Source organism: Aedes albopictus, chromosome 3 (assembly GCF_035046485.1).
Source record: "Aedes albopictus strain Foshan chromosome 3, AalbF5, whole genome shotgun sequence".
NCBI lineage: Eukaryota > Metazoa > Arthropoda > Insecta > Diptera > Culicidae > Aedes > Aedes albopictus.
The window spans coordinates 31455561-31469137 of record NC_085138.1 but is presented as its reverse complement, the minus strand read 5'-3'; the positions used below and the strand labels follow the sequence as shown (position 1 = coordinate 31469137).

General features: G+C 40.4%; 1 protein-coding gene across 2 annotated transcripts in view; it reads left to right on the top strand.

Moving 5' to 3' along the window:
* Positions 1–228: 228 nt before the first annotated feature.
* The window catches only part of LOC109419190 (band 7 protein AGAP004871), a 177170-nt gene continuing 163821 nt past the window's right edge, over positions 229–13577 (top strand). The window contains exon 1 of one of the 2 annotated variants that reach the window (XM_029867153.2): positions 229–754. In XM_029867153.2, the coding sequence (XP_029723013.1) occupies positions 499–754 (256 nt within the window). In that variant the 5' untranslated portion in view covers positions 229–498. The remainder of the gene's footprint in view (positions 755–13577) is intronic. The other variant, XM_062859515.1, reaches the window with a different exon arrangement.

The following is a 13577-nucleotide window of genomic DNA, read 5'->3' as shown; positions in this document are numbered from 1 at the left end:
TCTTGGTCTCTAGTTTGGCACGATCGCCACCGCGCCTGGGAGGATTTCGCTATAAACAAATGAACTGATTTTCGGTGAAATTTTTAAACCGATCGTGCCTTGTAGTAACCTCCCCGCCCTTCGTTGCCCCCGAGGACGAGGATCAACGATCCGTAGATGCTGGAGGAGTTGTCAAAACATTTGCGCCTTTTGGCCGACGACGACGACGACCAGTAGCCGCTGCTCGGGGCCGATCTGGACAAGCAGAGCAGTGATCTTCGAGTGTGGGTCAGTCCAGAAATAGTCCATCCATTGATCGGATGGTCCGTACGCGCGATCGCGATCGTATTGTAGCGTGCGCCCGTTTTTTGTTTATCCGGCCGGACCATTACCACCCGCTGCTGTTCGGACCCGCGGGATTCGCCCGGATTGTTTATTATCGGATTGATTTACGGTCTCCGCGTTCCCGTTCGCGTGCCGTGCCGAACCGGGTAGTGTACAGTGAACAGAACAGATAACATGATCAGTGTCGCCGGTCAACAGGATGACCCATTATCGGAGGTTCAGCAGTATCATCAGCACTTGGGACCGATTCCGCCGCCGGTGCTGCTGCCGCAGATTCCAGTGACGGCGGGGCTCTCGCCTCAGACGCAGACACATCATCCGCCCTCGCCAACTCCACCGCCGCAGCAACAGCAGCATCAGCCACGTTACACGCCGTTCAACCCCACCACGTTGGCCATTCCCATACCGGATAGTCTTCGAGTGAAAACTGGTGAGTGATCTGGCTACTAAATGGTGCGTCGCCATTAATCAATTTGAGCTGATGCGTTGGGTTTACGTTAAATGGAGCATTAGCATTAATTTTTAGCTAGCGATTCCAAATGAGCTGAAGTTTATAATCTTTGCAAGTTTATGTTCTTCCCAAAAACAAGGAGCAAGACAACATTTTAAAAACTAAAGCGCGAAGTTAGTATTGGTGAACATCAATTTCTGAGATCATTCCGCCCCCTTAATGCTAAAGCATTGTCCACTTAGAATCCGGACGCATGGCATATTTTCTAGGGACGCTTTCAATGATCACAATCTTCATTCTTTTCCAGCAGTCTGATCCTACACTAGTTCTCTTTAAATTGTGAAAATTTCATCGATTTTCTTGCAACGAGTGAAAAGTTATTTCAGATTGAAGACAAGAGAAGAAAAAAATCTTGCACAAACACGTTGAAAATTTAGCGTGGTCAGGTACGACAGTCGCAAAAATGTTAATTTCTTCAAAACCATTATGTGTTTTGTGCACAGATGATATTAGTCATGGCATAAAGAAGTGTCCCCAGAAGATTAAAGCTTGGGTTCATTGATTAGTCTGCTTGGAATTCAAAGATTTGACAAGAAGTCCGACCAGTGAACCGTATAGTACATTTTTTTCATTATCGTCGCAACGCCTTTACCGTCATGACTAATGTTGCATGCTACCGTCACACACTACATTCATGCTGCCGTCGATGCATCAATGTCGTCTACCATGAATGTAGCATTTGGCACCATGATTGTAACACAAATCAAGATGATTGGAGTACGAAATGACAGTTTTGAAATGTAGAGTTGGAGTTCCAGTGGTTCCGAAAACTGCGAAAGAAAAATGCGGATAACTCGTGCTACAGGGTGTCAAGGGCGTTACTTGGGGTCTGAGGGGGTTTAAGGGGGATTTTGGAGGCATTACAAAGAGCTTCAGAGCAATTTCGGCGGATTTCAGAAACGTTACGGAGGCGTTACATGGCGTTGTCTGGGGTTTTGGAGGGTCTGAGGTGCGTTACATGGGGTTTCTGGGGGTATTAGGGGGATTTTGGAGGCATTCCAAAGAGCTTCACAGCATTTTCGGCTGATTTCAGAAACGTTACGGAGGCGTTATATGGCGTTTCCTGGGGTTTCGGAGGGTCTGAGGTGCGTTACATGGGGTTTCTGGGGGTATTAGGGGGATTTTGGAGGCATTCCAAGAAGCTTCAGAGCATTTTCGGCGGATTTCAGAAACGTTACGGAGGCGTTACATGGCGTTGTCTGGGGTTTAGGAGGGTCTGCGGTGCGTTACATGGGGTTTCTGGGAGTATTAGGGGGATTTTGGAGGCATCCAAAGAGCTTCAGAGCACTTTCGGTAGATTTCAGAAACGTTACGGAGGCGTTACATGGCGTTTTCTGGGGTTTCGGAGGGTCTGAGGTGCGTTACATGGGGTTTCTGGGGGTATTAGGGGGATTTTGGAAGCATTCCAAAGAGCTTCAGAGCATTTTCGGCGGATTTCAGAAACGTTACGGAGGCGTTTTCTGGGGTTTCGGAGGGTCTGAGGTGCGTTTCATGGGGTTTCTGGGGGTATTAGGGGGATTTTGGAGGCATTCCAAAAAGCTTCAGAGCATTTTCGGCGGATTTCAGAAACGTTACGGAGGCGTTACATAGCGTTTTCTGGGGTTTCGGAGGGTCTGAGGTGCGTTACATGGGGTTTCTGGGGGTATTAGGGGGATTTTGGAGGCATGCCAAGAAGCTTCAGAGCATTTTCAGCGGGTTTCAGTAACGTTACGGAGGCGTTACATGGCGTTTTCTGGGGTTTCGGAGGGTCTGAGATGCGTTACATGGGGTTTCTGGGGGTATTAGGGGGATTTTGGAGCCATTCCAAGAAGCTTCAGAGCATTTTCGGCAGATTTCAGAAACGTTACGGAGGCGTTACATGGCGTTTTCTGGGGTTTCGGAGGGTCTGAGGTGCGTTACATGGGGTCTCTGGGGATTTTGGAGACATTCCAAGAAGCTTCAGAGCATTTTCAGCGGATTTGATTTCAAAGTCGTTACAAAGGCGTTTTTGACGATGGCGAAAACCCTCAGTAGTGTCCCTGTATTGTCCCAGAAACCCCAAGCGCCATATTTAATTCCAAAATGGCCTAGGATATCGGGTTTCAACATCAACTCAATTAGCCAGGTCTGAAAATATCCGTATTGCATGAGACTTTTTGATTTGTTAGACGTGGGCCGTAACTATTCAGTTGGGAGCCACTGACTTTTGTTCCCCTGCTCCATTGGTGGTTATGACCCTCGGAACGCACAATCCGAAAATCTTTGTCTCCGCTTCTTCACACTTCCGGTCCGGTTATACGCATATCCCATTCGCAGTTTTCGGAACCACTGGTATTTCTTTAGTTCACTCAATTTGAAAATCCACTACATTTTTTGCCGTGATTAAAAAAATGTCACAGTCACCCATGAATATTTCATCTGGTCATACGTGAATGTTTTTGTTGCATGATAGTCAAGACCATACATCCACGATTATCATGCAAACTACAGTTTTTGATAGTACATTTTGGATCACTGGGAGTCCGAACTCTGGGCATCGTTTTTTTAAAACGAGATAATGAGAACGAATTTATACAAGGATAACAGCCTCAATAACCGTGTGCTGCTTTTCAAAAACGCACACAAGGGATCTATAGAGGTTTAACCTATTTTAATGATCTATTACGGGCAGCCGGAGCTGTTCAGTGGTATCGTCATAGATGGGTTGTGTTTATCAACAGAAAAAAAAAACACTCAAATTTCGCGTTCACTCTATTCACCAAATTGCCCCTCCTTTCGCAATATGAAAAACTTTTGGATTTTTTTCTTCGGAGTCCTAATCAGACTAATTAAGGCACTCACAAAATTGAATAGACGACCTGATTGTTGGACTAACATGCCGAAGGGGTTGATTCTAAAATTTACCACAGTTGTGCAGATTTTTAAGAAGGTTAACACGGAAAAAGTGAGAAAATATATTAAAAATAAAAATAAATAATTTCGATGTAATTTTTCCATGAAACTACTATAAATAATCTTTGTTTTGAGGGCTTCACCTTTTATGTTTGTTATTCCATCCCTGAGATGCACGTAATTTTGTCCGTCTGGATTCTAAGTGGACAATGCCTTAGAACTAGGTAACTCGTTTTGGAAAATGCGGATAAAAATGGCTGGTAAAACTTATCCTGTTATAAAATAAACTCTTTGTTGGTCTTAAAAGTTCAATAAATATATCATTACTGGTTTTGTTTTCATTTAGTCGTTTTCGTAAAATGTATTGAAGTTTTGCAATAGTTGCAATCATACTAGGGTAAATCGCTAACTATTGCATTTAGCTTAACAACTCGCCAACTGTTATACACTCCATGCTTTTCTTATGAGGTGTGCAACAATTGCCGAGTTTTTGAGCCGTGCAATACCTAATTAACAACATATTGCTTACGCAAGGCCGAATGGAGGAGAACGCCGGGGGGACCCGGGCTCCGGGCCCCCACATTTCGGGGCACCCAAAAAACCTGTTTTAGTTACTACACGTTAACTTTAAGTTTTGGGTTCCTGTTTGAAAACAAAGAAACATTGTTTTACTCTTTTTCTTTGTACCTCCAAGGCAGGGATGCCATATATACAGATTTATCTGTATTATACAGATTTTTGAGCATCCGTACAGATTTCATTTTACATGAAATACAGATTTTTGAGCTAGAGGAGCTATTTTATTTTTGTATGGGATACAGATTTTTCACCCAAATTTTGTATGGGATACAGATTTTTGAAAGTAGTGATACAGATTTTTCAAAAAATCATCTGGCATCCCTGCTCCAAGGAGTCCCAGGACAAAGATATTTAATGGTTAAGTGCAGCTGCATTGTGTGACAGGCCAAAGTGCAGAGTATATCAAGTCTTTTGAGATTCCAGCAAATCAATATTCTTCTAGAATGGTGTTGCAATTACAATTTGCATAGTTATTTATCAACTGAGAGTTTTTTTTTCTGATAATGAATATTTTTGAATTCGTATGTCATGTGACAGGCGCGAAGATATTCTATGTCCAAGGAAATGTACTTAGAGTGTTCTCTACTTTCACTATCAAGTTTTACCCGATTTCAAATATTTATGTTGCTGAAGAATTGTTGACTATTACAGTTAGCGGACATCGGACCACACTAGATTCAAAATTCTGCCCTAGCGGTGAGCCAAAAGTTCCAAACTGATGCACACATAAGAAATGAGGAACCCAGATGCAAAGGGGTATAAGTAACCATTTGGTCGATTTTGAGCTAAACGTATAAAAACAAAAAAAAAAATAACAGATTTCAAACTTTTAGGAACTTGTTTAACCTTCCTAATGCGGCACGTTGAGAACACCTTGTGGACTTAGTATACAATTTGGGTAAAAAAATTACCCTAATGCACAAGGAGGGTTAAGATCAGGGATGCCATACAAACAGATTTATCTGTATTACACAGATTTTGAACACCGTTTTATATGAAATACAGATTTTCTTTTGTATAGGATACAAATTTTTCATCCGAATTTTGTATGGGATGCAGATTATTGAACAAGTGATACAGAAAATCATCTGGCATCTCTGGTTTAGATCATTTTTAGGATTAGCTGTAAGTTAGGATGAGTGGTTGAGAATAAAAAAAAAACATGAAAATTTTGATTTCGACTCAAATTGACATGCAGATTCAGAATATGTAGTTATCTCAGCACCGTTGGCTTCTTAAGGTGAAACGGGACGCCGTGTTATTTTTCCTATCTTGCCTCTCTTTCTAATAATTTGCCTCGCGATTTTGAAGATGGTAATCTCGAGTTCTATCGCACTGAAGATGCTGAAAAACAATCAGCATATGCACTGCAAGTGAGCATACACAGTAGTGTGGGACACCAAAATACATTTTACTCCTGTACACTTTTTGAGTTCCATTTCGGCCCCATATCAACTGTGCAAAATTTCAGCTCGATCGGAGAATTTATATTTTAGCGCCAGCCATTTTAAATTTTCATACGATTTACTATGGGGAAAATCACTTTTTTAAAGAAAAATCACCACAGGTTGCCACTTAACCCCTAAAAATATATCGATGAATGATTTCTGTTGGAAATTTTACGAGGAACAAACCCTCTGAAGACCGCAAAGCGATCAAAGGCATGTGGAAAAAGTTATTGACTGAAAACCGAATGACATGCCCACGCTGTTTAACACGTAAGGAATAACAATAAATAATAAAATCTCGTCATTTTATCGATCGGGTAAGGCTTAATAACTTTTTCCACGAATGTCACATCGCTTTGCGGTCTTCGGTGGTCTGATTCCTCGTGAAGTTATCTATAGAAATCATTTAACGACTTATTTTTAGGGATCAATGGTTGATCTCAAGCGATTTTTCTTTGAAGAAGTAAATTTTCCCCATAGTAAATCGTATGAAAAACTAAGAATGGCGGGCGCTAAAATATAGTTTCTTCGATCGATCTGAAATTTTGCACAGTTGATATGGGACCAAAATGGAGCTCAAAAAGTATACAGGAGTTGGAGTTTTTCCATTTTTTATATTTTCCCATACAAACCGTGTACCAGGCTAATACACAGTGATAGGTTTTTGTTGCAAAATTTGAAGTAGAATCTGAGATTACCATCTTAGTAGCAACAAAGCAATGGCGGATATTTCCCCGACCGTCCCGTCCGCCCTTAATTGGGTTGATTTTGAAACTCCATCAGAGATGGAAAATTATGAAGATTGCCGCTGAGCAGACACAAACCAAAACAAACATACTCGTGAACAACAGGGGTCAGAGAATACTCGCACTTGTTTATTCGTGAGTAAACGAAGCTGGCAAGCACTCGCATGTGATTTGCGAAGCTTCGTGAGTTTTTTTTTTTGCAATTTAGACGAAAAACGCATTATAACGACTGACAGTGCTGCTTTCAGGAACAATGAAGCATAAATCATTAGTGTATGTTGGATAATCACTGGGTTTGCTATTATAACCACAACACTTCCCACTTCCCACACCTCCACTAGTTCTTCACGAATAAAAACTCATTAGTGTTTCTGTTTTTGTTTTGCTTCTTACTCACGAAGCAGGCGGGTTCGAATATACTCACACACTGTTTACTCTCGGAATCGTGAGTTAACCTTGTGACCATGTGTAAACCTCGCGAATTGCTTCATGATGAGAGTAATTCCATCACTGAACTCCATACATTGTATATAGGATGAAAAGTTAAGGAAAAAAAAACCTTAACCCATTTCCGCCCAGTGATCTATTTATAGATCAGTAACTTTTGCGGTAACTGCGGAGAAATGAAGTATTTTGAATGACTGGTGTCTTCAGCAAAGTTGTTGAGAAGATCAAGGACTCTTCGATAGGACATAATTTAGTACGAATTCGCTCCAGTAGGTGGCACTAGTGATCACGAAACATTGTGCTTTAACAGGTGTTTCGTCAACAGCCATTGCCAATACTGTTGCCTTCGTATCTTGAGAATCAGACTACATACAAAAAAATTATATTCAGCAAAGTTGATCAGGACATCAAGAGCTATCCGATAGTAAACTAGTTGGTTCTAGGTTTATCCGCTAGGTGGCGCTAGTGAGTCCTAAAAAATGTAAACCTTTGTATCTCGAGAATCCGACTACATAGAAGAATTTCGTCTTCGGCAAGGTTGATCAGGACATCAATAGCTATCCGATAGTGAACTAGTTGGTTCTAGATTTATCCGGTAGGTGGCGCTAGTGGGCTCTAAAAAAATAAACCTCTTTATTTCGAGAATCTGACTACATAGAAGAATTCTGTCTTCGGCAAAGTTGATCAGGACATCAACAGCTATCCGATAGTGAACTAGTTGATTGTAGGTTTGTCCGCTAGGTGGTGTTAGTGAGTCCTAAAAAATTAAACCTCTGTATCTTGAGAATCAGACTACATACAGTGTCGGACAAAACAATAAGACCACCAGCCATTTTTCATACAAAATGACCAAGTTCGACGATGTGATGCTCCGTTTCTGGTGAACCGATTTGGCTGAATTTTCGACAGTCGCCATGGAGTTGCGTGAATTTTTATTTGTATTTAATTGATTGAGTTCTGTTCACTACATCAAAAGTTACAGATATGCGAAACGACAAAATAATAGGACCACTTTCAGATTGCCATTATCAAAGGATATATATCTGTATCTGATACTTGATGATTGATAAACAAATACTAAAATTAAGGATGCCATTTAAACTTGGGGACATTTTTATTAAATTGACCACAAAAAACCATCATAAAAATCTGATGTTGGAATTTTGTCGCACCGTATATTTGTAACTTTTGATGCAGTTAACAGAATTCAATCAGTTTAATACAAATCAGAATTCCCGTCATTCCATGTCAACTGTCAAAATTTCAGCCAAATCGGTTTACTAGAAACCGAGTACCATATCACCAAACTTGGTCATTTTGTATGAAATAGGACCAGTGGTCTTATTGTTTTGTCCGACACTGTAGAAGAATTTCGTCATCGGCCATGTTGATCAGGACATCAATAGCTATCCGATAGTGAACTAGTTGGTTCTAGATTTATCCGGTAGGTGGCGCTAGTGAGTCCTAAGAAATTTAAACCTCTGTATCTCGAGAATCCGACTACTTAGAAGAATTTCGTCTGCAGCAAGGTTGGTCAGGACATCAATAGCTATCCGATAGTGAACTAGTTGGGTTTAGATTTATCCGTTAGATGACGCTAGTGGGCTCTAAAAATAAACCTCTCTATCTCGAGAATCTGACTACATAGAAGAATTCTGTCTTCGGCAAAGTTGATCAGGACATCAACAGCTTTCCAATAGTGAACTAGTTGATTGTAGGTTTGTCCGCTAGGTGGCGTTAGTGAGTCCTAAAAAATTTAACCCTCTGTATCTTGAGAATCTGACTACATAGAAGAATTTCGTCTTCGGCAAGGTTGATCAGGACATCAATAGCTATCCGATAGTGAAATAGTTGATTCTAGATTCATCCGGTAGGTGGCGCTAGTGAGTCCTAAGAAATATAAAACCTCTGTATCTCAAGAATCCAAATGTATAGAAAAAATTCGTCTTCGGCAAGGTTGATCAGGGCATCAAAAGCTATCCCATAGTGAACTAGTTTGTTCTAGGTTTATCAGTTAGGTTGCGCTAGTGAGTCCTTAAAAATTTAAACCAATATATCTCGAGAATCCGACTACATAGAAGATTTTTGTCTCCGGTAAGGTTGATCAGGACATCAATAGCTATCCGATAGTGAACTAGTTGGTTCTAGATTTATCCGGTAGGTGGCGCTAGTGAGTCCTAAGAAATTTAAACCTATGTATCTCGAAAATCCAAATGTATAAAAAAAATTTCGTCTTCGGCAACACAGCTAATCGCGTTCGGTAATTTTTACCGAAATCTCAACCGCTGAGCGTTCGGTAAAGGATTTTTAACGAAATTCTGTAAAAAAATAACAAATTTCGGTAAAATGTTATCGTTTATCTGTCAAACTCTAACGAACTTCGGTAAAAGTTGCTACTATTACTGAATTTTTCCAGTAAAACAAACTTAACGGTTGAGATTTCGGTAAAACATTACCGAAGTCGGTGATTTTTTCTAACTGTGAACGTTGATCAGAGCATCAATAGCTATCCGATAGTGAACTAGTTTGTTCTAGGTTTATCAGTTAGGTTGCGCTAGTGAGTCCTTAAAAATTTAAACCTCTATATCTCGAGAATCCGACTACATAGAAGAGTTTTGTCTTCGGTAAGGTTGGTCAGGACATCAATAGCTATGCGATAGTGAACTAGTTGGTTCTAAATTTATCCGTTAGGTAGGACTAGTGAGTCCTAAAAAATTTAAACCTCTGTATCTCGAGAATCCGACTACATAGAAAAATTTCGTCTTCGGCAAAGTGGATCAGGACATCAACAGCTATTCGATAGTGAACTAGTTGATTGTAGGTTTGTCCGCTAGGTGGCGCAAGTGGGCTCGAAAAATTCTGATTTTTTTTTCTTGAGAATCAGACTACATAGAAGAATTTCAAAATCTCGTCTTCGACAAGGTCGATCAGGACATCAAGAGCTAACCGATACTATACTAGTTGGCTCTAGGTTTATCCACTAGGTGGCACTAGCGAGTCATATAAATTCTTAACTTCTGTTTCTTAAAAACCAGAGTACATTGACATATTTTGTCTTCGGCAGAGTTGATCAGGACATCAAGAGCTATCCGATAGTGAACTTGTTCGTTCTAGGTTCTTCGGCTTTGTCGATCAGGACATCAACAGCTATCCGATAGAGAACTAGTTGATTGTAGGTTTGTCCGCTAGGTGGCGCAAGTGGGCTCTAAATATTCTGAACGTCTGTATCTCGAGAATCAGCCTACATAGAAGAATTTCAAAATTTCGTCTTCCACAAGGTCGATCAGGACATCATTAGCTATGCGATACTGAACTACTTGATTCTAGGTTTATCCACTAGGTGGCGCTAGCGAGTCATAGAAATTCTTAACTTCTGTTTCTCAACAACCAGACTAAGACAATTTTTGTCTTCGGCAAAGCTGATCAGGACATCAAGAGCTATCCGATAGTGAACTAGTTGGTTCTAGGTTTATCTGTTAGGTGGCGCAAGTGGGCTCTGTGGGTGCAAATGAGCCCTAAAAATTTTGAATTTCTGGATCTCAAAAATCACACTACATAGAAAAATTTCGTCTTCAGCAAGGTCGATCAGGGCATCAATAGCTATCCGATGGTGAACTAGTTGATTAAAGGTTTTTCCGCTAGGTAGCGCTAGTGAGTTTTAAAAATTCTTAGCTGCTGAATCTCGAAAATCAGGCTTCATAGAAACATTTAGTTTTCAGCAAAGTTTATCAGGACATCAAGGGCTAATGGATAGTTAACTAGTTCATTTTAGGTTTATTCGCTAGGTGGCGCTAGTGGGCCCTACAAATTCTGAACTTCTGTATCTCGAGAATCAGACTATATAGAAGAATTTTGACTTCGACAAGGTCGATTAGGACATCAAGAGCAATCTAATAGTGAACAAGTTGGTTGTAGATTTGTCCGCTAGGGGGCGCAAGAAGGCTCTAAGAATTCTGAAAAAATATTGATAAAGTAGTTTTTACGATGAAATAGAACTGCATTGCTACTGATTGATAACAAAACCAGCTAGGTATCAAACTGCCGTCACTAAATATAATATTGAACAATAGTATAATTAGTTATCAACTTGAACTAACGGTAACATTATTTTCGATAACATGCTATGTGCTATCAATTTGTTATCTTTACTCAGGTTCATTGTGACTCTCATCTCAAAGACATTCGTTTGGGTAGAACGTGCCTCTGGAGCCGACCTACTGATTGGTCGGCTTCATGCAAAATAGTTGTAGATAGATAAATTGGACGTAATTTGATCAATTAGCGCCCAGCAATTTGGTAAGAGGCCAGAAGACTTGAATGCCCAATGGTCTATTCACAGATTAGTAAGCTTTGCTAATACCGTGGAAAATGAAGCATGTTGCACCGTCTTCCATTCTCCTCTCTTATTCGTGCTCGTTCAGGAGAGTCATTATCCGATGATGAATGGGTTGGTTTATGTTTTCCCATTAGGCGGCTTCAATGATTCATAGAAATTTTTCACTTGTGTATCTCGAGAATAGAATTACATAAAGGACTCTGGTCCATATAACCACAGCTGTAAATTATGTGATCCGTAAAATACGATCACGCATCATCAGTGGAAATCAATTCCACTGTGAGCTTCGGAAGAAGCTGAGATAGATGAGAATAAGATGTTGATTCATTTAATTCATTTATTTAGTATAACAACAAGTGCAAGATAAAACTGAATCAACAATATTTCTCCATAATACACGGTTCGTGGCTGCCGTTCTCCATCCTCGGTCACGCCCGATGTTCGCCACTTCACGCTCCACCTGATCCGCCCATCGTGCTCTCTGCTCTCCACGCCTTCTTGTGCCAACCGGATCTGTTGCGAACACCAACTTTGCAGACTTGTTCTCCGGCATTCTTGCAACATGCCCTGCCCATCGTATCCTTCCAGCTTTGGCCACCTTCTGGATGCTGGGTTCGCCATAAAGTGTAGCGAGCTCGTTGTTTTATCCTTCTCCGCCACACACCGTTCTCCTGTACGCCGCCGAAGATCGTCCTTAGCACGCGTCGCTCGAAAACTCCAAGTGCTTGCAGGTCCTCCTCGAGCATGGTTCATGTCTCGTGCCCGTAGAGGACCACCGGTCTTATTCGCGTTTTTTACATGATGCATTTGGTGCGTGGGTGAATCTTTTTCGACCGCAGTTTCTTCTGGAGCCCGTAGTAGGCCCGACTTTCGCTGATGATGCGCCTCCGAATTTCGTGGCTCACGTTGTTGTCAGCCGTCAGTAAGGATCTGGGCTAAAATATAAACGACTCATAAGAAAGTGATCATTCTTCATAAATAATTCCAAAAGTGCCAGTGAAGAAACAGGGGTGTAAGCAGTCATAAATCACAAAAGTTCCATAAACAAATAAAAAAATGCATAAATAAATCAAAAGTTTCCATAAATAATTGATTTTTGAGCAATTAAAAAAGTCAAAAATGCAATGAATAAATCAACTGTTGCAATAAAAAAAGCCATTTTTCCCACCAAATAACTTCAAATTTTCCATAAATAAATCCGATTTTTCCATAATAAATTAGAAAATTAACAATAAAAAATATCGAAAAAGCAATAAATTATTTAAAAAGTGCAATAAAGGAAAAAATAAATTATCAATAAATGTCAAAAAACGAGCAATAAACGTAAATGCATTTTGAGCCAAAAAAATGCATAGACCATGCGGCGAAGCCGCATAGAGGATTGAGGGACTGAGGCGGCAGAAGGCCGCCGAAGTTTCCGATATCCGATGCACCGTAACTGCGTCGTTTCGGTTCTAGGCAAACCACAGATCCAAGAATTTGCCCGGTATAATGCAAACATAGATGTTATCCCTTTTTTAGGTCCGACGAGCGATAGCGAGTTCGGACAGCAAGCGATTGCTCGGTAAATTGCAATCATAGTTAGGCAAGTTTTTCAGTCGTTTCAATCATATAAGTGCGATTCAGCATTTCACTGTCTCATACTTTCCTGAATTTGTTTTTCATGGGTAATTTCGTCATTTTTTATTGCATTTTTTGAATTTTTTATTGCTTTTTCGATATTTTTTTATTGTGAATTTTCTAATTTATTATGGAAAAATCGGATTTATTTATGGAAAATTCGAAGTTATTTGGCGGGAAAAATGGCTTTTTTATTGCAACAGTTGATTTATTCATTGCATTTTTGACTTTTTTAATTGCTCGAAAATCAATTATTTATGGAAACATTTGATTTATTTATGCATTTTTTTATTTGTTTATGGAACTTTTGTAATTTATTACTGCTTACACCCCTGTTTCTTCACTGGGACTTTTCGAATTATTTATGGGAAATTTTGTATTTATTATGGAACGTTTAATTGTCTGCCAAGGATCTGTGGTAGACGAATTCCTCCACCACCTCGAAGGTATCCCCGTCTATCGTACCATTACTACCCAGACGAATCCGGTCGTGTTTGGCTCCGCCTACCAGCATGTACTATGTTTTTGAGGCATTCACCACCAGTCCGACCTCTGCTGCTTCGCGTTCCAGGCAGGTGTACAGCTCTGCCACCGTTCCAAATGTTCTTGCAGTAATGTTCATGTCGTCCATAAAGCATACAAATTGAACGGATTTTGTGAAAAACGTTCCCCGGCTGTTGAGCCCCGCTCGTCGC